Genomic DNA, 25,480 nt, shown 5'->3' on the forward strand with positions numbered 1-25,480 from the left:
CCTTTCTCTTCGCTAATTTCATTTTGAGAGGCTTAAAATGGTTGATTAGTTAATCATCAGAAAAACAGCAAGAAGGAGAAGAGGGAGGACAAGTACTCTAAGCAAATTCAAGAAGGGGACATGTTTCTGAGAATCATGGACGACTCGGGTCCTTGTAGTCTTCAGCGTCCGGTCCCACTGGGTCAGGATGGCATTTCTGGCTCCATCCCACTTCCCCGGTCCCGTCAGACGAAACTGATATGGACTGCACGGGCCAAAGTACGCTTCCAGGGCCAGCCGTGGATCCGTCAGGAACAGCAGTGGAAAATTGGGCTTCACACCAATAGCAGAGGCAAGTTCATCCATGTAGGAAATATAATCTATCTGTAGGGTATTGCTCTGCCCATACCTTAAGGTGGGAAGGGAGAAGATATAATACATTGCTGAATATACAGTATTGTACTCAGTTTTCTTGTAGAAAAAAGGCTTTTGGTTAATGGACACAAAAGGTTAATTCTGCACTTCTACATGGTGGTAGAAGGGACAGATACCCCACGGAGTATCTATTGTTGCTGTGATGCAGTATGCTATTGTTGCACAGAAATACTGCAGCAAACACATTTAACTCACTGCAATCTTACTTCTCATTGGCCTCAGTGAGAGTTTTGCCCGAGTGAGGGCTGCAGGGCCTGCGCTGCTCTGAATAAGCTACTTCTGAGACCTGTTCAGAAGGGGTGATTTCATGTGTTTGATATACAGCATTGGACTGTGACTGGATTACATCTGGAAAGGGCCAGTCTGATACCGCTGGAGAGTGAAGACTTATATTTGTTAACAGAAGACATGCAGCACGGACAACTTCGGTGTAGGTTCCCCCTCAAAGCCCCTCAGTTTTGTACTTCATCTGGGAGCTGGTGGGCCCTGTTCCAAGGGTGAGAAGGTATTCTGTTCTCAACCTCGGCCTCTCTGCTGCAGGTGTTGCTATAGCAGCCAGTGTAATGGGCCTAATGGAGGCGGATTCAGAATCCAAGCAGGAAAGAGAGGCCGAGGCAATCTAGAGGTCAAATTATGTTTTATCTCAGTCAGTTGGAGAAATGTAGAAATCACGTAAGTGGCGAATAATCACAAGTAAATCAGTTAGTTGTTTTAGCAGGAGCTACTATTTAGGTTTACACCGTAACCTACGGTAAATAATTACTGTTATCTACTGCCTATTGACTACTACTATCTTAATTAAACTCATGTTATAGGCCATAATTTATGAAATAACAGAATTTTGAATTAGAAAATACAATGCACCAGAACATAAACCCCACCATTGTACGTTCCCTGGTCAGTTTCTTAGTTTGCCACCCAGGGTTTGGAGGGGAGATTCTTACAATGTTTAGTTATAGCTTGAGCGAGTTTCTTGTGCAATCTTTGTTCACTGTTCTAAGATTCAGCTTAAATAAAGGCATGTATGTACTCCTTGATGCAATGTGCTGGCTTCTTGATTGAACAATTCTCTCTCCCCTCCTTTCTGGCTTACAGTCCCTTTGCTCAGACATTTTCACTGTTCCTGTCACTTCACCTCATCTACCTTAAGATTACAGTCCTTATTATTTTCTTACTTGCGCTACAGCTCACTTCCTCCTTGTTTCTTAAGTTTGTGTCCCTTTAATTACAGTTTATCTTTGATTGCTGCTTATTCCCCCCCCCCCATTCATTCTTGCTTTACTTTTCTCACAGCTTTCTAACACTCTTTTTCTAATAATTTCTTAGATTACTTAGAGACTCAGTGCTTTTTCCTCATTTAACTGTACTGTTCTTCCTTTCACTTTTCTTCTTTTCCCTGCGTACCACTGTCTTGCCTCTTTCTAGGTCCTGTCCCTGTTGTGGCTCTCCCTTCTCTTCCTATGATCTCTGTCTTTCTTGCCCTTCCTGAATTGGACTTTCTTCTTTTCAGCTCTGTCCCTATTGCCCCTCCGATGATGCAACTTAGCCTAGCCATTGGCTCCCAACCTCCTACATCCCTTCTTTTCTGGTGCCAGTCACTGCCTCCCTCACTATTAGCCTTGCTCTCTCCCATTGCTCTTTTGCTCCAGCAGCCTCCAGTGCAGGTAGGGTGTTACACCACTGTGACGTGGTACTCCGCACTATTGTTCACTAGACACAGCCCTGAGGCCCCACACTCCTTCTATTCTATGTCTTCTTGGATCCAAATACCTGGCCCTGGGGATACATCCCATGGCAACACTATGATCTGGCTTTGGAAGGGATGCGAAAGCAAATACACTGGCTGGCAGGAGTACTACAAATAAGACTACACTCTGTTAACTCCAGCAACAGTTGTCCATTTGTTATAGATCATGTGATTCTCTCACCTCATATTTTAAAGGTGGCATAAGCTAGTGAGCAGATAGGTAGGGTTGCCAACTCTCCAGGATTGTCCTGGAGTCTCCAGGAATTGAAAATTAATATTTAATTAAAGATTATGTCATGTGATGAAACCTCCAGGAATTCGTCAAACTGAAATTGGCAACCCCGCCATCCAGGGAGTTCAAATAAAGACCTAATGCTAGTTCACTTCAAGTCCTTTCCTCAGGGCCAGCTTTCTCAACAGAAAGAATATTCCAAAACAGGATCAAAGTAACAGAAAACACTTGGTAACAACTGACAGCTTTCCAGCAGACAGCAAGCCGGGAGGGGAGAGGACATCTCCTGCTCTTAGGTAGGCTCTCTTGCGACAGCTTCCCTTTCTTTTATAGCCCCACCCTGAATCAATCACATGATGGGCAGAGAACCAGAGGGAAGTCGTGAAGACCAAAGGTATAACTGGGTTCAAAAAAGGATTAGAGAAGTTTCTGGAGCATAGGTCCATCAATGGCTATAGCCAAGACAGTCAGGGATGCAAACCCATGTTCTGGGTGTCCCTAAACCTCTCAGTGCCAGAAGCTCGGAGTGGATCACTCCATAAATTGCCCTGTTCTGTTCATTGCCCTTGAAGCACCTGGCATTGGCCACTGTCAGAAGACAGGATACTGGGCCAGATGGACCTTTGGTCTGACGCAGTATGGCTGTTCTTATGGTTCTGGTATGGTTCTGCTTGTAACCCCTTCCATGAGTGCACTTAAGGAGTGCCTGTATACTTTGTCCTTGGTGAAAAGATGCCTGTAATAATGGACTGTCCTCCCAGAATGGAACTAATCTTCCTGGTCAGGAACTGAATTTGCATTTTGCAGGGAATTCCATGATTTAAAAAAAATAATTAATTCTGAATTGGAATGAAAAGTCAAATTTCAAAATTTGATGCAAAATGAAAATTTTTAGCTTCAGGTCAAAGTTGTATTTTGATTTTGACTCTGTTTTATGTTGTCATTTATAAAATAACACAAAAATATAAAAACATTAAAAACGTAACATAAATTAAAAATAAATATATTTCAAACCAAAAAGTAATTTCAAAATTGAAAACTCAGAAAGTTCCAGTCCAGTAAAGTTGGATTTTGCTTGTCAGAAATGACACACTCCCATGGAACGTTTCAAGTTTGACAGATCCACATTTTCCGACAGAAAAATGCCCCATCGGAAATTTTTTGACCAGGTATCTACCCAATACAACTCCTGCCAAAGTAAAGGGAAATGCTTCTATTTGCTTTAATGAGGGCTGGGTCAGGCCTGTAAACAAGATTCTCCACCATTCTGATGGAAGCTACACACAATCAGAGTGAGAGAGGTTCAGAACAATAGGGGTGTGGGAAGTGGGGGGTGCTGAAGGCTTGTTGAGGAGGCCACAGAGTTTTTAATGATCCTGAACCTGGTGCTGCAGAAGTTTTTCCTGTTATATTTGTTCGTTGGGCCAAATAGGGGAGAACCCAAGTTCCCAGGCTGAGGAAAGCATGTGATATACAATATTTGGGATGTATACTGGGGTGGGAAGTGGGAGTTTAAAAGAGTGGCTCCTTGGAGAAAGCCACTTGCTTATTGGATGGCAAGTTCTCATAATGCATGTGACAGAGCATATGCATTACAGAAATCAGACCATAACATTATACAGAAAAGACAGGCCGGGGTAGCATTTTTCATGCACACAGAGCACGGAGGGCTACCTGAGAACTTCACCTTGCACATACCATTTGAGCTTTTTCCCCATTTTTTCATCAATATCGTTCATCATGTCGTTCACTGGGGGAAGCTTATATAACCCTAGAAAAGAACAGGTACAAGGTCACGAGTTTATTCCATCTCCTAAGTAATAAGATACTCTTCCGGCCCCTCGCGCATGCTTCAGTTAAACCAGCCATACTCCCACTGATCTATAACTTCTGGGGTGAGCAGGCCTAGCAAATCCCATGAGGTCTGCAGGTGCACAAATGTACGCCTGCTTCTCTTTTCAGACCAGATCCCCAGCTTGAATCTGCAAGGAACTATAGGTTGCATAGCAATGCTAGTTCTCACAGGCAAGCTCATCTGGGACAGTTCCTCACCCCCCTATTTCCCTTCACCTACCCTTAAACACCCTTATAGCCCAGCGAGCTTGGAGATCTGCCGTTGGAATAATTGCACCGAGCGACTGGATCAGGCCAATGACAGCCATGGTTGGCTTCTTGAGTCGAGGAGGAAGGATGCCCTTGTACAAGGTGACCTCGTTGTCTCTGCATTTGATGATGGTGTTGTCTTCTATGAAGGGGTAGGAGTAACTGTAGCCTGTTGCAAAGATGACAAAATCAATGTTTTCCTGCACAGTCCCATCCTGAAATATAGCTGAGGTTTCCGTGAATTCCTTCACATTGGGTTTCACCACCACTGTTCCACATGTGATGCGGCTCGGGAGATCATCATTAAACACTGGCTCTTTACGGCTGGTTCTATAAAGAGAGAAAAGCACAGAGGCCTGTAGTATAAAGTGCTGCCTGTCTCCTGGCTAGGAGAAGCAGAGAGATCACTGTGTTTCTGTACACGAATGTCAGGAAAAGGAGGCTAACCCTTTCTCCTTGAACCTATGGTTACCCATCGCCAGCGCTCCACAGTGGTAATTCCGGCACAACACTCTCAGTTCAGATACGGCGAAGGTCACAAATAGATATCAGTTAAATTGAAACCGCCTTGCTAGAAGGTTGCAACTATGAAAAGCACTTGAGTCTGAAAGCCTGCAATTTAAAAGTTAAGGTTAAAGTTGGGGAGTTTGGCACCATCCCTGGCACCGAAGCACCAAATCTATTTACAGCCCATGTGTAACTACAGCTGTGTCCATTTATAGCATGCTGTCTCTTCCCAGTGCTGCACTCTGCCTTGCCAGCTTGCTACCTCCTAACACTAGTACTCATGCATGAGTTGATTTACGTGGCATTGCTGGAGTACCTCTTCTTTTATTTTTAATGTAAGGCTGCAGCCAGGATCACTTTAGCAATAAAGGTTTTTATCCTTTAAAGCTCCAGGAACACTCTTTCTCACAGTTATCTCTTTAAGGTTGAATAAATAATTCACAATAAATTTAGAATCTTTCTTTTGCTTATGAGATATCCATGAATGGATCACGATTTCCTCAAAATCTACCATTTTAAATTATTCAACACTCTTTTTTTTGTGTTTTAAAAATACCCAACCTATGGCTTGATTGGAAACAGTACTTCGCAAGTTGTTTGTATTCTAAATTTAATATTCGAACCAGATTGAAGTCAGATAAGTCCAGATTGAAGAAGAGCTCTGTGTAAACTCAAAGGCTTGTCTCTTTCACCAATAGAAGCTGGTCCAATAAATGATATTTTCTCATCCATCTTGTCTCTCTCAAATCCTGGGACCACACGGTTGCAACAACACGGCAAACATCACATAATTACAGCTGTTCCTTGAAATAGGATCTGCTAACTCACTTTTGAGATTCAGTGTAGTAGTGTATCTAGATGAAAAAAAAAGCGATTGTTGCCAGCTTTTGGGTTACTCTACCCTAAACAATGAGATTTGGGTCCATTGATCTCCATATTCTGGCCAACGTATGGAATACTGCACATTTCCCATTCTTTCAGCTAGAGCTAAAACTAAGATCCTCCCCACGGTGCAATGAGGTTTAAAACCAAAGTCAGTCCAAACATGGACTTCACTGGCATTCTGAAGTCCCTGCAAATACATGGGGTGTTTCAGAGGTAAATTAATCTTTGAATTAGCCACTAAAGGTAGAGATGTGTTTTTGGCTTTAGGCAAAGAAGTGGACGTTGTTTAAAAAAGTACACAGTGTAATTGTAGCCATGTCAGTCTCAGGATATTAGGGAGACAAAGTTGGGGGAGGGAATATCTTTTATTGGGCCAACTTCTGTTGGTGAGAGAGACAAGCTTTCGAGACACACTCTTCTTCGGTGTAAGCTCGAAACTGTATCTCTCTCACCAACAGAAGTTGTCTCTCTAATGGCTTAGGAAAGGCATTGCTGTACTGGACCAGGGCTAGCCCTGCTAGTTTGGAGTCCTATCTCCAACAACGATGCATGAGAGCATAGCAAAATAGCCACTGTGCACCTCTCTGGTTGCATAACTCTGAGCCCATATGGGTTAGAAGGGACAGAGGATTCCTTTCCTACTCTTGCAAGCAATCTGTATGGCTCCTGAAGTGTGAGATTTCATTCACTTGTCTTGCACTCTTATTTTTCAGCTAACCTGCTATAAACCTGCTTCCTGATGAGAAGAAAGCACATTGATGCTACCAGTAGAGTGCAACCAGGACACCACCATGCTGCCTTTTCAAAGCTGAGCAAGGCTTTGCCTTCCTCTTCAAATGCTTTGCAGGGAGAATCCCATAAAATTACCTGTTCAAAGGCATCAGGCCGTAGTTCTCATGCTTAAACCACCTGTTCATCCTCCTCACATACAGCCAGTCGCTGATGGCGGTGGGAAGGGCATCCCTGAGAAAGGTTTCAAAGCGAGTCAAAGTCAACATATCCCACGGGTAGCCATTGTCCCAAACGCGACTCATCACCCAGGAACCGCTTCTGGAGCTGAGATAAACCTAAACAAATAATGGACAAAGCAGGGTGTGGCCATTACCATTCTAGAAAGGCAACTACAGCAGAGTGATCACTGGTAAAGGCCTCTCTAATTAGCAGGCCTGATTCACCACTGCAGTGCTCCAGTTTTACAGCAGTGTCACCTCACGGACTTCACTGCACTTACATCGGGGTAGAACTGGAGTAAAGCAGTGGTGAATCAGGCCCACTTCACATTCCTCCAGCTCCAACCCAGAACTGGTGGGAAGATATACTGCAAAGAAGCATACATTGCGGGAGTGACATCTATGCTCTTGGCCTGCTCTCGATTACAATTTGTGCCACGTAATGTATTCATCCGGCATGCGACCATTCTAAGCTTATGTTAAGTGTGGGAACTTCAAAGCCACCTAGAAGACCTGGATGCCTATTCCCATTAATTGTGTGTCCAAATCCATGATGAGACAGCTTTGAAACCTTCAATTATTGTACCTCAACAATGAGAACTAGCAACTCCACAGCAAGACAGGGAATTGTACCTGTGAGGCCGTGTGACTGAGTTCCGCAGCAATGTCCGAACCAGTGTTTCCCAGTCCAATCACAAGCACTCTCTTCCCCTTGAATTTTTCCGGTTCCTTGTATTCCCGGCTGTGGAAGTAGCTACCTTTAAACTTATTTAACCCTGAGGAAAAGTGGAAAGTAAAATGAGTTCATCTGGATATTTGAAGGGAGAGATTTTACCTGCTTGCGGCTGGACCCCTTTGCAGTACATTTGTGGGGTTCAGCATTTAGTCTCTCTCTGATTTCCACAGCAGATTTTCTCATTTCACAAGTCACAAAAAGGATTGTTCAAACTACTCATGCTATAAACTCCTCCTAGGATTTGATAGTTCAAGGGGGTTCTTTTTTGCTTGGAAACGGTCTACGGCACAGGACCAGGAGCCAGTAGCGCTGGTTCCATATCCCGCTCTTCCACCTTATCTAGTTGTTCTGGTTTTTCGAAGTTCTGAGCACCTGCAGATGGAGTGCTGGGTGCTCAGCAGCTGTGCAAATGAGGCCCATCACACCTGTGGGATTCAAAGTCTTCCCAGCTGTAAAATCATGTGCGGTGAGGCTGACTTCACTCACATTGGTAAAGACTGTTGAGATGCTTGGACAGAAAGTGCTACATAGGTGCAAAGCATCCTCATCCTCACCAGGCATAAAGGTTTTGCCACGACATCTTAGTTGATATCCACATTATGAACCCACTAACTCCAATGAAATTGCAGATAATAGAAGCACTCAGAGGTCATTGAGAGCAGATTCTGGCCCTGCACATTTTGCAGACATTTTTCGGTGAGACGTCCAACCCCAAGACAAGAGAACCTTTGCTTGCATAAATAACCATTGCATTTGAAAATAGGTCTTGATCATTTGAGAGGATTTGGATTGCTAACATGAACAAGGGACAGAACAAAATCCCCATAAACAACCTCTCCAAGTTGTTCTGAAGAGATTACTCCTGTGCCGTCGTAATGCCCTGCCAAATAGTAAAATTTGATGACTATATCGTTGCATAATGTTTCTCTAAATAAAAAGCTGGTGTTTATATAATTGCTAACATTCTACTCAATAACTGCATGGTCTTGATTTTCAATACTGCTTAGAGCTATAATTAGAACAAGTCGAAAAATGCTTATTTTTTGTGGGAGACAAGGTGAGCGAGGTGATATCTTGTATTGGAGCAACTTCTGTTGGTGAGAGAGACAAACTTACGAGCTCCACAAAGCTCTTCTTCAGGTCTGTGTGGCTTGAAAGCGTCTCTCTCACAGCAGAAATCGGTCCAATCAAAGATATCACCTCCCCCACCTTGTCTCTGATATCTTGGGACTGACACGGCTACAACTGCATGGCATACGACGTATTTTTTGTGTGAAATTGTAAAATTATTTTACACACTTTTCTGCAATTTTGCTTTGAAATTCCTACGAAAGAGAGGAAACTGAAATGATTTTGTTTTCATAAAATCATTATTAGTACAATTTTTCAGGTTTTGGTGAAGTTTTTGAAAACTGAATTATTTTCCAAAAATTTATTGGTTTCTGTTTTTTTCAATTAAAAAACCTCCTCAATGTGCTGGTGAAAATGTTTTTGGCTAGTCCTTGCTATAATATATGCACTGCACACACACAACTCACCAGGGAAGCAATCAACTGGGAAATGTGGATACACATGGTGCCCCGAACAAACCATAAGCGCATCAAATACAGCTGACTCCTCCTTCCCGTCCCGGTTTGTAACAACATCCCACTGGCCGGTGACAGAGAAATCGGGGCGTTTTTTTACACTGCTGACCATAGTCTTAAAAGAAACAAACACATGAGTTTGTATTCATCAGCATCCGGTTCTGCAGGCACATAGCTTTGTAAGTGTCATTGGTCTTACTGGATTCACAGTAGAGAACTGGGTGAAATCTTGCCTCCACTGAAGTCCACAGGAGTTTTGCCATTGACTTTAATAGGGCCAGGATTATACTCTGGAGTACATCTGTACGAGCTAATGAGCTGGCCTTGAGCCCAATAACAACGTGCCAAATTATTTTGATTCTCCCGCCTGGCATTCTCTTACTGCTTCGCGACACCTTACAAAGATGGAAGCCAGTTACAGAGATGTGTTTTCAGTGATGTACCATTCTTAGATGGTAGGCTTTTTGGGGCAAGGACAGTCTCTCTGTTCTGTGTTTGTACAGCTCCTAGCACAATGGGGTCCTGGTCTATGCCTGCGGTCCTAGGTGCTATTGCAATAAAGTTAAATAATAATCACTTTGAGCTGGGTGATGTTTTGGAATCAGAGTTGGACAAATGTAGCCTTTTGATATGTGATTTACCCAATAGCAGACTGATTTTCACAAGTTTGTTCATTATTAAAACAGTCAGTTAATGCTTCAGGTAAATTTCAGCCCGGGGATGGATTGCTCAGGACCAGTTCTTTGCTATACCTAATTCACTGTTCTCGCTGTGTGATGTTGCCTAAGCCACATGGGATTGTTTTGATTGGATGGCTGAAACATTTATTTTATAAACAGGAAGAAGGCTTAACTCGTATTTAATCCCTGTGCGTCTCCTGTCTAACATTCAATTACTCCACCACCAAAACACCATGTAGATAGAAGACAGACTCAGAGGGGTTGTTTTGAGATGAATAGTGTGACCCATTTGCCCTTGTGAATTACTGACAGATTATATTTGTTGGTTACTCTAAATTAGTCAGTTAAGGCCTGATTGTGCCCATCAAATGAGGCTAGCAGGAGTAGAACTCCCTTCTACAGCCTCTGCCCTCAGAGGAATAAGGGGCTGGGAGTGAGTTACTCCTCCACTAGGAGCCACTCTTCTAATAGGGACAGGAAGCAGGTAAAGCCATGGCTCTGCACTTCCATGCACTGGCCTTTGCCGCTCTAAGTCTTACCTTGAATTTTATATATCTTAAAAGAGAAAAGTGCTTGGCATACATCCTGATGTACTCTTGGACCTTTGAATTGTGCATGTAATTTGGAAAATCATCAGGGAAAGGAAAATCAGGGAAACACATCATTTCTTTGCAGGAGTTGGTGAACACGGAGTGGTAAATGCTGGCTCTGCCTTCCTCGGCATGTTCCTACAGAGAATAATAATAATTAACAAAACAGCATAAACATCTGCATAGAAGGTGGCTGCAAGACTTGCTGTAACATGCTGGAGAGTCACTCCCTAAAGAATTAGCCACAGAAACACAAGTCTCATCTTACCTGGGATGCTTTGTCCAGTGTTCCTGCACATATAAGATGAGAAGCAGAAGCTGATGGTGAGCTATAGTGGGCTACCAGTGTTGCCAACTCGCAACATTTTGTGTTTATCTTAAAGCCCCAGCTCCTGGAAGCAAGTGATGACATGGAAATCTAATCTTTCATTTTTTAACAAAGTAAGCTGCTTTGTTAAAAGAGAAAAGCTTGAAAATGTGACCTTAGTGTCCCCTGGAGGCAAGTAAGAAGAACCCCAGATTTACCATTTAAGAAAAAATCATGATTTTTAAGAACATAAGAATGGCCCTACTGGGTTAGACCAAGCGTCAATATAGCCCAGTATCCTGTCTTCCAACAGTGGCCAATGCCAGATGCCCCAGAGGGAATGAACAGAACAGGTAATCATCAAGTGCTCCATCCCCTGTTGCCCATTTCCAGCTTCTGGGAAACAGAGGCTAAGGATACCATCCCTGCCCATCCTGGCTAATAGCCATTGATGGACCTATCCTCCATGAACTTATCTAGTTCTTTTTTGAGCCCTGTTATATGTGGCTATTTGGCTTTGTCTGCTGGTGAAATGCAAAGGTCTACTGCGATCCTATTGAAATTAGTGATAAAAATCCCAATGATTTCAGTGGGAGCAGGGCGTGGCCAGAGTTGGTTACGATGGTGCAGAGGGAACTAACTGGGAGCAATAGTATGGAATTTAGAAAAAAGAGTTGGACTGAACATCCTGACAGATCTATTTTATTGTGTACTAGTCTCACAGGGGAAGTGGTGCATGCCGACTATCTTCACCAGGAGGCATTTATTGAAGAAAACAGCTACATGTTACTGAAAAACGAACAGGCTTCCACACAGCTTGAGTTCCAGTCTTTTCTCTCCCATTCACCATGGAGTGGGTTTCAGAGACAGAGCTCCAGCCCGAGCCAGAATGTCTATGTGGCTATTTTTCGTGCTGTAGCCTGAGCTACGAGATTCTGCCAGGGGTTTGTTTTATTTTTTGCTGTGTAGGCATACCCAGAGACAGTGAATGGCTGAATATCCTACTGCCACCTATTACAGGGCAAGCACTAATCTCCTGGAAGGTTTAAAGCTTGACTAAGGCATTGAGAAATAAAACAGATGGGAAGAATCTTGCATTGGCAAGATGAGGATACAGTAGATAGCCCCCCACTGATACTTCTGTGCTAAGCATTAATTTGATCGGTAGTCAGGAAGTTGCCAGTGACCTAATGGTTAAAGTAGGTTGTTGCCAATTCATGCTAAGTGTTTAAAGTTACCTGATATGTGTGCATTTATACTTGTGCTCTGCAAATGGGAATGTGAAGTAATAAGGGTTATGTAATGAAAACAGAACAAAAAAACATAGCTCCCTATTAACAGGCAATGAGGGGCAAGAAAGGGAGTTGACCTTTTGTCAGCTGCATGCTCCTTAGCTGGATTTTCCCTGCAAACACAGGAGTATCTTTACCTGTTGAGATAAGGAGCTTTATAAGCATCTGGGATGTGCCCTGCATTTATTCACTGCACTTAGTTTAACTGATTAAAGAAATACAGGATCCCCCTAAAGTTCCTCTGCTTTGTCTCAGGTGCAAACAGATTAATGACTCTTTGCATGAGAGCCTTGCTAATCTTAAGTGACAGGCAAAGAAACCGCAACCCTGTTGTTTTAACACAAGGTCACTGTCAACAAGTTTGAACAAATGATGGCTGGGAGAACTGCACAGTGAATTGTCTGCCAGGTGCAAAGATTGGGGATCTCGAGACATCTAGGCAGACTTATGTGCAGTGCTGTGGAGGAGCTGATGGTCATGGTACATGAAGGTACCAATGACATAGGGAAAGGTAGGAGAGAGATCCTGGTGGCCAAATATAGGCTGCTAGGTAAGGATTGACGTCCCAGACCTCCATAGTAGCATTCTCTGAAATGGTTCCAGTTCCACACCCAGGGCCAGTAAGGGAGGCAGAACTGCAGGGTCTCAATGTGTGGATGAGATGATGGTGTTGGGAGGAGGGATTTAGGTTTATTAGGTAGGGACTGGAGAACCTTTTGAGAAAGGAGGAGCCTGTACCGAAAGGATGGGCTCCACCTGAACCAGATTGCCGGCATGTAAAATTAAAAAGGTCATAGGGGAGTTTTTAAACTAAGGGCTGGGGGAAAGCTGGTGTGGAGGAGCTCACAGTTCAGACAGAGACATCCCCTAGAGGAGGATTTATTAAAGGGGACATAGGCACCAACTCCATGGGTGCACTGGGGCTGGAACACCCATGGAAAAAAAATAGTGGGTGCTCAGCACCCACCAGCCACAGCTGTTCCCTGCCCTTGCTCATCAGCTGATGGGGGCTGTGCTGCTGCCAAACAGCTGATAGGGGGTGGAGGTGCCGCCAAACAGCTGTTTGGTGGCTCAAGGAGGGATATGGGGGAGGGCAGAGACCGGTAGGCGGGTGGGGATCTCGGGAACGGGGTGGAGCGAGGGTGGGACCTTGGGGGAGGAGGCAGAGCGAAGGCAGGACCTTGGGGGAGAGAGGAGGAGCATGGGCAGGAAGAGGCAGAGCAAAGGCCAGGCTTTGGGGAAGAGACAGAGTGGGGGTGGGGCCTCGGGGCGAAGCGGGTGTCGGAAAAGGAAAAGTTGGCACCTGAGAAAGGGGATTCTCTATATCTTAGTGGACAGGAGAGGACACAAGTTGACAAAGTACAGGTAGGAACTGAAGAGTAACAGTCAAATGAAAAAGAGTCCCAGACAATTACATTATAGGAAGGCAGAGAACTAAATACTGGCAAGTTTTATGAGTGCTTGTACATTATACACTGTAAACAGTGATAAGTCACCAGGACCAGATGGTATTCACCCAAAAGTTCTGAAGGAACTCATATATGAAATTGCAGAACTACTAACTGTGGTATGTAACTTATCACTTACCTCAGCTTCTGTACCATATGGCTGGTGGATAGCTAATGTGACACTAATTTTTAAAAAAGGCTCCAGAAGTGATCCTGGCAATTACAGGCCAGTAAGCCTGACTTCAATACCAAGCAAACTGGTTGAAACTATGTAAAGAACAGAATTATCAGACAGATAGATGAACACTACATGATGGGGAAGACTCACCACTCCTTTTACAGAGAGAAATCATGCCTCACCAATCTATTAGAATTCTTTGAGGGGATCAACAAACATGCGGACAAGGATGATCTAGTGGATATAGTGTACTTGGACTTTCAGAAAGTCTTTGTCAAGGTTCCTCACCAAAGGCTCTTAAGTGAAGTAGGCAGTCATGGGTTCAGTAACTGGTTATAAGATATGAAACAAAGGGTAGGAATAAACGCCCAGTTTTCACAGTGAAGAGAGGAAAATAGCAGAGTTCCCCTAGAATCTGTACTCGGACCTGTGCTGTTCAACATATTCATAAATGATCTGGAAAAAGGGGTAAACAGTGAAGTGGCAAAATTTGCAGATGATACAAAATTACTCAAGATAGTTAAGTCCAAAGCAGACTGCGAAGGGTTACAAAGGGATCTCACAAAACTGAGTGACTAGGCAAGAAAATGGAAGATCAGAACATAAGAATGGTCATACTGGGTCAGACCAAAGGTCCATCTAGCCCAGTATCCTGTCTTCTGACAGTGGCCAGTGCCAGGTGCCCCAGAGGGACTGAACAGACCAGGTAATCATCAAGTGATCCATCCCCTGTCGCCCATTCCTAGCTTCTGGCAAACAGAAGCTAGGGACACCATGAATGAAATTCAGTGTTGATTAATGCAATGTAATGCACTTTGGAAAACAATCTCAATTATATATACAAAATGCTGGGGGTCTAAATTAGTTGTTACCACTCAAGAAAGAGCCATCATGGATAGTGCTCTGAAAACATTGGCTCCATGTGCAGCAGCAGTCAAAAAAGCGAACAGAATGTTGGCAACCATTAGGAAAGGGACAGATAATTAAGAGAGAAAATATCATAATGCCACTCTATAAATCCATGGTACGCCCACATCTTGAATACCGCATGCAGTTCTGGTTGCCCCATCTCAAAAAAGATGTATTAGAATTGGAAAAAGCAGAGAAGAGCAACAAAAATGATGAGGGGTCTGGATTAGCTTCCACATGAGGAGAAATTAAGAAGGCTGGGACTGTTCAGCTTGGAAAAGAGGCAGCTAAGGGGGGCTATGACCGAGGTCTATAAAATCATGACTGGGGTGGAGAAAGTGAATAGGGAAGTGTTATTTACCCCTTCTGATAACACATAAACCAGGGATCACCCAATGAAATTAGTAGGCAGCAGGTTTAAAGTATTTAGAGAACTTCTTCACACAATGCACAGTCGATCCGTGAAACTCATTGCCAGGAGACATTGTGAAGGCCAAAAGTATAACTTGGTTGAAAAAAGAATTAGAGACGTTCTTGGAGCATAGGTCCAGCAATGGCTATTAGCCAAGATAGTCAGAGATGCCACTTCCCCATGCTCTGGATGTCCCTAAACCTCTGTTTGTCAGAAGCTGGGAGTGGATGACAGGGGATGGATCACTCGATCAATTGCCCTGTTCTGTTCACTCCCTCTGAAGCATCAGGCACTGGCTACTATCAGAAGACAGGATCCTTGGCTAGGTGGTCCATTGGTCTGACCCAGGATGGTCATTCTTATGTTTTTAAGTTTATTTAAGAAAAGAAATCTTCATGATAAATAAGGTGAATGAGAAACACCCCCATGAAAACAACAACCACTGGGCTGCCATCTACCACCCCAGAGGCAGTTGCATTTCGGAGGTCAGTGAAGGGATTCCTGTACTCGATCTAGAGAGGCATGTTCCTGCAAGGTTCTGAGAAACTTGCAGTGAGAAATGAGGGCGTTCTGCATCTCATTGGATCAGGCCCATGGCCTGCAAAACCCTTTGGGCAACTCTGGACTGAAAGGCACTCTCTAAATGATCAGTAATAGCAACAGGCCGAACGCTGAAATCCTGCCTCTGGCCAAACCTGAGGACTGTACTGAAATTGTAGGAACTGGAAATCCCATCAGAGGTCTCAACAACAAAGCTGGTGGAGTTGGGCTGAGGTCATGTCATGTTGCACTGACTTTGCTTCAGAGGACAAAGTTTGACTTGGTTGAAAAAAGAATTAGAGACGTTCCTGGAGCATAGGTCCAGCAATTGCTATTAGCCAAGATAGTCAGAGATGCAACCCCATGCTCTGAATGTCCCTAAACCTCTGTTTGCCAGAATCTGGGAGTGGATGACAGGGGATGGATCACATGCTAGGAAGCTGCATATGTAACCCACAGTTCAACACATCCTACACATCCCCCTGTATGCCCGCTCAGCAGAGGATATCAGTCTACTACAGCTGCCTGCCTTGGGACTTAACCCTTCAGCTCAGGCTGCAGAAGCTCATGCTTTTGGTCCAGGTTTCAATCCCCAGGGATGGTTATTTTGTACCTTTACATGGAAATTCCCCTCAGTCTCCTTGTTTCATTCAGCAGAGCATCTGAATGATCCCTTGGTGTTTCAGACATCACTTTTATTTTAAAACAGCCACCACTAGGAGACATGCGCTTGCTAGGTCCCTTTGAGCATGGGGATGCCACCCTATGTCTCGGGAGTATGAGACATTCAGATACTATGGTGAAGATACCCATGAAAGCCCCTAGATCAGGGCACCACAAGTATTCTCTGGCAAGAACCGAATGACCTATCACTCTGAGTGTGGGATCCCAGGACTAAAACGGTCACCGACAAGGGACTAATTCTGTGGTCTCAAGCGACTGCAGAATGGGCCCCTTTAATGAGCGCAATGAAATACTGCACTGAAAGGCAAGGGAAGACATTGTTAAAGAGTAACAGCACGTAGGGAGTGTCCCTCCCCGTCTGTGAAGTCACTGCCTGTGCATTGGCCTGACCGCACCTTTGAGAGAATTATCCCTCAGTCCCAACACTTAGGGAATTCCTCCCACATCTTGGCTCTTCTCTTCCTTAGCTCTTCTTAGCTCCTCCTTAGGTTCCTTCCTCTTTGTTCCTCTCTTCCACTGTCTTGGGAATCTCCCTGCTCCTTCAAGCAGTCTTTTCCCAGGGCATGTGGAAGCAACAAGAGCTGGGGCCGAGAGAGCAGGAGCCCAGGTCTTCAGGACGCACAGTGGTATCTGGTAGGGGTGAGGGAGCAGCCTCCACTGAACTCCAGCTGTGGCGGCAAGAGGTTGATTTGCCTGGGCCCAGTCAAGCATGAGCTCCCTCTTCAGCTCTATCCAATCTGGCTCTGGGTTGGACTCCCTGCAGCAGCTGCAGGCAAGGTCCCATTAAAATGTGAGAGGTGGGCAGGAGGAAAAGGCCGGGGGAGGGGACAGAGGGGGGGGGGAAACACGGACTGCGCCTGGCCTGTGAGCCATTTGTTTGACTTCCCAGCCTTAGAGAGATAGAAGGAGATGCATTATCTTCAGGGGCAAGGATGGGTGATATCAGCACTGCACCAGTTCCTCCAGGGCCCTTCCCAGAAGTGATTAGAAAGACGCTCCTTATTGCACCGGACATGCTGATCAGCTGCTGTAGGTGGCTATGCAGCCTTGGACACTCTGGCACCAATTCAGATCAGACAGAAGTTGGTCAGGGACCAAATGCTATTTCCATAGGAATGCTCTGGATGTGATGCAATTATTGCATCTTTTGCCTGAGGAGTTTAATGTGCAGGACCCCAAGAGATGGGTTAATGATCACATGTCCCACGGCAGCTGTTTTCGTGTGCACAGCACCATTGCAGTACAAGGGTGAAGAATACCACCCTTAACCAGAGCTGCAGGGGAAGAGTTCAGAAGCAGAGTAGAAACGGCCAGTTTGGAATTTAGCCCGGACATTGGGGCTAAGGCCCAGTTTCATCTAAACAGGTCCCTGTAACGATCACAAGTGATCCTGTGAGTGATGTCACATCTCATCCAGAGTACGGGGCTCCAGCAACTCGGTGCCCCCTTGAACATCACGCTAGGGACATGTTCAATATTGATTCAGAGGGAAGAGTGCCACTTCCTGAAGTGCCAACACCGTTTTCTGCTCAGAGGGACCTTGAGAGGTCATCAAGGGCATCCCCTTGCGCTGAGGCAGGACCAAGTAAACCTAGACCTTCCCTCACAGGTGTTTGTCCAACCTGCTCTTAAAAACCTCCAATAAGAGGGATTCCACAACTTCCCTAGAAACCCTATTCCAGAGCTTAACTACCCTTAGAGTTAGAAAGTTTTTCCTAATATCTAACCTAAATCTCCTTTGCTGCAGATTACGAGCATCACTCCTTGTCCTACCGTCAGGGGACACGGAGAACAATTGATCACCCTCCTCTTTATAACAGCCCTTGACATATTTGAAGACTTATCAGGTCTTCTTTTCTCAAGACTAAAGGTGCCCAGCTTTTTAAGCTTTCCTCATCGTCAGGTTTTCTAAACCTTTGATCATTTTTGTTGGTCTTTTCTGGTCTCTCTCCAATTTGTCCACATCTTTTCCAAAGTGTGGTGCCCAGAAACTGGACACAGTACTCCAGCTGAGGCCTCACCAGTGCCAAGTAGAGTGGGACAGTTACCTCCTGTACATACGACACTCCTGTTACTACACCCCAGAATGATATTAGCCTTGTTCACAGCTGCATCATATTGGTGATTCATATTCCATTTGTGATCCACCATCACGCCCAGATCCTTTTGAGCAGTATGACCACCCAGGCTAGACAAGCCTCCAATCCAAGCATCCCTTGGTAATGCAAGGTGATATGGCTACAAGGTGTGCACTCCTGTGAAATTAGACAGTGACTTCACACCCATTGCAAGCAGCCAGGTGTTCCACCATTAAAACCACCCTCTGAGTTGGTATTAACTGGCCCTACTGTTGTCAAGACAGTAGCTATGGTCTGAGTGGGCAAAGGGTTGAAATCCCTTCTCTCTCCTTGAGATGGAGCCTGCAGATTGGTGTTGAGGCATGCTTACAGGGCAGAGCGAAGGAAACGGCATCTGGAGAGGTCTTTGGTTTCCAGAGTTGTCAATCTGGGCCTTTCCAGCTGTAACTCCAGCCCAACATTTAAAAAGAAAGGGCTGTGTAGAAAGAGGTGCTGCATAGAGGCAATGCAAGCGCTCCTGCGTTTTTGTTTATGCAAGTGTTGCTGTAGCCTAGTGTGACAAGTGGGAATTCTCTTAATGTTTTGTATGAATATTCCGTGTGTGCCTCAGTTTCCCTTATGTGTTGCACAAGTATCTATTCTAGGTGGTGGAACAAAGGTGTGTGATCGTTGCAGAGACCCTAGAGGGCAGGTGTGACTTCTGTCTAGCTCTCTGGACACAGACCATAGCTGGACACTCTGTATCTGACACACTAAACTGGGAGGAGAGGTAGATACGCTGGAGGGTAGGGATAGGATACAGAGGGACCTAGACAAATTAGAGGATTGGGCCAAAAGAAATCCGATGAGGTTCAACAAGGACAAGTGCAGAGTCCTGCACTTAGGACGGAAGAACCCCATGCACCGCTACAGACTAGGGACCGAATGGCTTGGCAGCAGTTCTGCAGAAAAGGACCTAGGGGTTACAGTGGATGAGAAGCTGGATATGAGTCAACAGTGTGCCCTTGTTGCCAAGAAGGCCAGTGGCATTTTGGGATGTATACGTAGGGGCATTGCCAGCAGATCGAGGGATGTGATCGTTCTCTTCTATTCGACATTGGTGAGGCCTCATCTGGAGTACTGTGTCCAGTTTTGGGCCCCACACTACAAGAAGGATGTGGAAAAATTGGAAAGAGTCCAGCGGAGGGCAACAAAAATGATTAGGGGACTGGAACACATGACTTACGAGGAGAGGCTGAGGGAACTGGGATTGTTTAGTCTGCAGAAGAGAAGAATGAGGGGGGATTTGATAGCTGCTTTCAACTACCTGATAGGGGGTTCCAAAGAGGATGGACCTAGACTGTTCTCAGTGGTAGCTGATGACAGAATAAGGAGTAATGGTCTCAAGTTGCAGTGGGGGAGGTTTAGGTTGGATATTAGGAAAAACTTTTTCACTAGGAGGGTGGTGAAACACTGGAATGCGTTACCTAGGGAGGTGGTGGAATCTCCTTCCTTAGATATTTTTAAGGTCAGGCTTGACAAAGCCCTGACTGGGATGATTTAGTTGGGGATTGGTCCTGCTTTGAGCAGGGGGTTGGACTAGATGACCTCCTGTGGTCCCTTCCAACCCTGATATTCTATGATTCTATGATCTGTATCTGCCCATCCTCTACAACAGCCAGCCGAAGGATTAGGAGAACAAAGAGGCAGATGCCAGGTGACCAATTTGCCCGGGAAAGAGACAAAAGACAGAGGAGGAGCAACAGGGCATGACTGAGGGTGGGCTGCTGGAAGCAAGTCAGTCTCCTGGTTTGGGACTCGGGGAGCAGAGCCCACAGCTCTGAGTTCTGGATTCCCCCAAGATGGTCTTTGCTGAATGTCCCTACTTTCTGTGCTAACAAGCTCTGTTCTACGCTGTGTTCCAGACGACGAATAAACCTGTTTTACACGCTGGCTGGGACTCACTGCTGACTAGGGTGACCAGATAGCAAGTGTGAAAAATCAGGACAGGGGCTGGGGGGTAATAGGAGCCAATGTCAGAAAAAGCCCCAAATATCAGGACTGTCCCTATAAAATCGGGACATCTGGTCACCCTACTGCTGACTGCAGCGTGGAGGTGCATGGCCCCTAGAGGTGTCCCATCCAGTGGGACTCCCTGCGGGGAGCTCCCAGTGTGAACAGGGATGCGGAACGCTCTGAGGGCAGACCCAGGTGGCGCTGAAGCGAAGGAGGCTCGCCCTAGCGAGAGTGATCCCTGCGTGGAATCACACTACAAAACGGTCCTGTCTGAGCTCCATTCCGAGCGGCTGCAGAGCACAGAGCCTGTGCACCTGTGGCGTAGATAGGAGGAGAAATTTGGGTGGGCCCTGACTTTCAGGTGGACGGGCAATGCCAGACTGTGCTATCCACTGGTCATGCCAGCTGGCTGTGCAACCTGTCCGGGGAGCACTGATCCCCTCAGCTGCGCCCTGACTCTGCAACGGGGGAAGAGAGGGAGTTGCCTCATTGCGGGGTATGGGCTGCTGCTCTTCAGCTGGGGGCTCACATCTCTGCAGAGCTTATGGCCCCTGTGTCAGGTTGCCTCTGGCTGCGCGGAGGAGGCATGAACAGGGGCTTGCCTCTGAGCGCAGGTTGGCCCGGACTCTTACTGAGTTGCCCAGCAAAGTGCATCCTCTCCTGGGAGTGCTGCAGAGAGACCGGCCTTGCTGCTGCCTCCGGCCATGCAGAGGATGAGCCGTGTGGAGAGCACCATAGGCCAACGGGCAGCCCCTGAGCACCTGCTAGTTCAGCTTCTCCCTCAACGCCACACCCTTTTCCTAGCCTTGGTGCCCCCAGACACAGGGTTTCACCTTCCAAGCTGGGCACACGCATGGGGCAGCTCAGAAAATGGAGAGGCAGAGCTGCTGGAAAGTAGCTTTCTGAAGGGCAGGCGCATAGCTCCGTCCTGGATTTCAGGTGCCTGAGTGACACTCCAGGGACTATACCCCTGCTCAGATTTGGGTGGGCCTGGATGCTAATTGGGTGGGCCATGGCTCACCCATTCCCACCTGTGGCTACATCCCTGCTGTGCACCCGTGACACCTAGCACAGCGGCATTCCAGCTCTGGCCTTTGATGGCCGCCTCGTCTCCTGGAGAAGGGTTAGGTTCTCTGTCCAGGCTCTCTTTGGGTTATGCTGGCCTGTCATTGACTCCTAGTTACTCCTTGGAAGCCGCAGCTGGCTCTGGCAGCTCTCTGCACCAAGGTGGTTCTTCCTGTGAGTCTGAGGCCTGTGCTGGGGAAGGGGAAGGCGACTATGTAGGTTGGGGGGTAAGGGCGCATCTTCCCCACTCTGGCCCCATGAAGAACAGTCAGAAAAAGGAAGAGAGCCCCAGGTTGCATTAACTTCTCTGCAGCCTCTCCTCTGAGGATTGAGAAGCTGCTCCTCTCAGGGTGGGGGCAATGCAGCCCCTCTGCCAGAGACACAGGGGCCAGGCTGGTGCAGAGAATCAGCAAAGTTTATGGGTAGGGCCTTTTCTATTGCTTGGGGCGGGGATCTTCATGAGGAAACCCTCTCAGATGTCTGCCTCCAAAGCCCCCTCCCACGAGTGCTAATGTGTGGGTGAGTGAGCTGTTCCCTTGTCAGCACATCTTCGCAGCAATACACAAACATTAGCCCTGTCAGTACCCCATTTCACAGATGGGGAGGCTGAGGCAGAGAAGTCCAGCTCCATACACATGGTTAGCCAGTGTCAGAAGCAGGACTGGAACACTGAAGGTGCTGGTTTCCGCTACCCCACACCGCCCCGCAACATTTCATCACAAGCACAGTGGAAACGCGATTTGGTTCACTGTGGGCCTTATTCCTTTGCCCAAGTGAGAGAATGAAGAACAAGACTCTGTGATCTGGAAATAAGCAGCTCTTTGAATAAGGCCCCTATCAGAGTCTTTGTCTGTGCTGTCGGGAGGATCAGGTCGTGAGAGCAGAGCAGCAAGAAGAAAGTTACAGTGCTTGATGTCAACTTTTGTCCTGCAGACAGAGTCTTTTTATAACATGGCTCTTGGCTGAGTCTAGATTCATTCCTGCAAACCTACCGATCGCCACAGAGAACATACATGCAGGAGGGTCACTTTGCGGGGCGGGAGTACTGAAAGGTTCTTCCCCTTCAGGGGCGGAAGAACCCAGCAAGGAGTCGAGCTTTCGGTGCTACAGTAAAGCAAAACCAAACTCCTTCCTGCAGTCCAGGGGTGGGTGGCTAGAGCACACGGCTGTTTGTGGAGCAGACAGCAAGGCCCGAGAACGACTGCACATTGCACCATCATCATCGGGATGCAACTTCCCCCCACTCCCTGCCAAAGTAAATGAGTAAGAGTTGAGTTTGCCTGCCTCAGATGCAGTTGGCTTGGATTTGCGTCCCCAGATTGTGCCCTCAGCCTCGCTTCTAAAAGCATTAGGCCAGAACTAGAGTTTGCTTTATTTTTAAGACATCTAATTAACTTTTAACCAGTGAAATCTCAATAAAGCCTCCACTGGGTCAGTTATATATCGGGCTGTTCTAACACATGTGTCATAAATATAAAGGGAAGGGTAAAACCCTTTGAAATCCCTCCTGGCCAGGGGAAAGCTCCTCTCACCTGTAAAGGGTTAAGAAGCTAAAGGTAACCTCGCTGGCACCTGACCAAAATGACCAATGAGGAGACAAGATACTTTCAAAAGCTGGGAGGAGGGAGAGAAACAAAGGGTCTGTGTCTGTCTGTATGCTGGCTCTTGCCAAGGACAGAACAGGAATGGAGTCTTAGAACTTTTAGTAAGTAATCTAGCTAGGTATGTGTTAGATTATGATTTCTTTAAATGGCTGAGAAAAGAATTGTGCTGAATAGAATAACTATTTCTGTCTTTTTTGTGTATCTTTTTTGTAACTTAAGGTTTTGCCTAGAGGGGTTCTCTATGTTTTTGAATCTAATTACCCTGTAAGATATCTACCATCCTGATTTTACAGGGGGGATTTCTTTATTTCTATTTACTTCTATTTTTTATTAAAAGTCTTCTTGTAAAACACTGAATGCTTTTTCATTGTTCTCAGATCCAAGGGTTTGGGTCTGTGGTCACCTATGCAAATTGGTGAGGCTTTTTATCCAACATTTCCCAGGAAAGGGGGAGTGCAAGTGTTGGGAGGATTGTTCATTGTTCTTAAGATCCAAGGGTCTGGGTCTGTAGTCACCTAGGCAAATTGGTGAGGCTTTTTACCAAACCTTGTCCAGGAAGTGGGGTGCAAGGTTTTGGGAAGTATTTTGGGGGGAAGGACGCGTCCAAACAGCTCTTCCCCAGTAACCAGTATTAGTTTGGTGGTGGTAGCGGCCAGTCCAAGGATAACGGGGGTAATATTTTGTACCTTGGGGAAGTTTTGACCTAAGCTGGTAAAGATAAGCTTAGGAGGTTTTTCATGCAGGTCCCCACATCTGTACCCTAGAGTTCAGAGTGGGGGAGGAACCTTGACAACATGGCTGCACAGCACCTTGTGATTAACACAAAGGAACTTTTACAGGGACTTAACGGCCTGATTTTCAGAGCACCCGCAGCTCCCCTTTACTTAAACTGAAGTTGGGGGTGCTCAGCTTTTCTCCAAATCAGTCTGTGGCCTGTTTACATGGGTGACTGTGGTTAGTAAAGTGACCATTAGCACAGATTTCACCATCCTGTGCAAGTGCCATAGAAAGACATGGTGCTGAAAAGTGAGTGATCTGTTCTAAACAATTAACAGGTGCTTCTCCTGAAGAGCAAACCAGTCTATAGGCATCAGGGAAAGTAAGATACAAGACAGGGCGTATGCAGAATGGAGTGACAGCTGGGATGCGACAAGACCAGCCATATTCCGAAATCAGAATGTTTTGTCATCCGCCAATGAGCTTCCCACTTACTGCGAATTTCCAGAGCCCTCCGATGTCATCGCTTCTCTCGAAACAGGTGGGCTCCAATCCCTCGTCCAGACAGCACTTAATGGAGGCCAGTCCGCTCAGGCCAGCTCCAATGATTGCCACTCTCTGTACCATGGTCTCCTGCGGCAGAAAAGAAGCACACCTCTTCAGTGCATAGAGCTGTCAGAGAGCAGTAACCACAGCATTTCAGCAGAATGGCGTAGAACCTTATTACAGAAGACTAGGCCACCTTTGTGGACAGAAATATCGCACACACGCTCACTCTCTATAAATACAGTGGTAACTTGTTCTGATTCCTATTAACACTCAGTGATGTGAAACAGATCCAGCTACAATAAGGGAACGAAATGGAGCTGATTGATTTTCCAAGACCTGCAGGAATGTTAAACTCACAGTTGTCAGCTGTCCACTCCGCATTTCAGTTTCACAATCACTTTAGCCATTTCTCTTCTTTTAGCCTCCCCCAGGTGGTCCTGCTTTCCCCATTACCTTTGCTCCTTCTCGTCTCAAGTCCAGTCCCTGATGCCTGCGAGTGGGTTTCAGGCAGGCAGTGGAGGGAAGCAAATGCCTTTCCTGGAACCTATTATTTTGAGAAAAGCAACTAAAAGGTGGGAGGAGTTTCCCTTAAAGAGCAAGCCACTTTTATGCACCATCTCACAGGGGGCAGGTCTCCCTGGCAGATCTGTGTAAGGATGTGTCTGTATAAGTATCAGTGGTGATTTTTGGAACTTAGCATCCCGAGGAGGAGCTGGGAGATTTGAGCTCTCTGCTTTGGAAATAAGTTGTCTAGGAGTGATACTATTCCCAGACAGCACCTGGGGTCATTGGGCAGTGGTGACCAACCCTGATTCCCATCCGGATCTAGCATGACAGTGATTCCCTAAATGCCATCCCTCCATGCCCCACTTGGCTCTGACTCCATTTTCCAGCCCACACAGAGGGGTCCCTAGAAGCCACAGACCCTGCAAACAAGCTGGAGATAGGGTTAGATCACATCCCTGGAGCTGCGGTAACAGCAGGGAGAGAGAGCCTAGAGCCAGGGAGCATTAGGAATACAGGGAAGTGGGGTGATTTGGTCATGTTCTGAGAGGAAGCGGGATGGGGCTCAGCATCTGGGGAGCCTAAACCACCCATTCACCCCAGGGCTATTTTTTAGAAGGCTTCTTACATGCCGTCTATCTGGTCCCCACTGTCCCTCCAGCTGCCGGTTCTTCCCAGAATGGTGGAGTCGCAATACCTCGGTTAGTTCTTGCCATGCTGTCAATGCAAAGCGGTCGTTAGGAGTGTGCTACTCCTCATTTCAGCCCT

At 46.2% G+C, this 25,480-nt stretch overlaps 1 protein-coding gene across 1 annotated transcript; it reads right to left on the reverse strand.

Moving 5' to 3' along the window:
- Window positions 1-45: 45 nt before the first annotated feature.
- On the reverse strand, window positions 46-24,589 carry LOC140916540 (flavin-containing monooxygenase 3-like). Its single transcript, XM_073358194.1, has 9 exons — window positions 24,566-24,589; window positions 24,155-24,292; window positions 10,380-10,568; window positions 9,113-9,275; window positions 7,472-7,614; window positions 6,756-6,955; window positions 4,468-4,826; window positions 4,092-4,164; window positions 46-388 (listed from the first exon to the last, which is right to left on the reverse strand). Exons 1-9 carry the CDS (start codon window positions 24,587-24,589, stop codon window positions 46-48), a joined length of 1,632 nt encoding a protein of 543 aa, XP_073214295.1.
- Window positions 24,590-25,480: the final 891 nt, after the last annotated feature.

The sequence above is a fragment of the Lepidochelys kempii genome, chromosome 8 (assembly GCF_965140265.1).
Source record: "Lepidochelys kempii isolate rLepKem1 chromosome 8, rLepKem1.hap2, whole genome shotgun sequence".
NCBI lineage: Eukaryota > Metazoa > Chordata > Testudines > Cheloniidae > Lepidochelys > Lepidochelys kempii.

Excerpts from the sequence above, each read along its gene's own strand:
- LOC140916540 (XM_073358194.1), bottom strand. The coding sequence starts at position 24,589 with ATGCGGAGTGGACAGCTGACAACT. Across the intron at positions 24,293-24,565 it reads GGAGTGGACAGCTGACAACT|GAGACCATGGTACAGAGAGT; the intron begins GTGAGTTTAACA and ends TTTCTGCCGCAG. Across the intron at positions 7,615-9,112 it reads CCCAGTTGATTGCTTCCCTG|GGTTAAATAAGTTTAAAGGT; the intron begins GTGAGTTGTGTG and ends ACTTTTCCTCAG.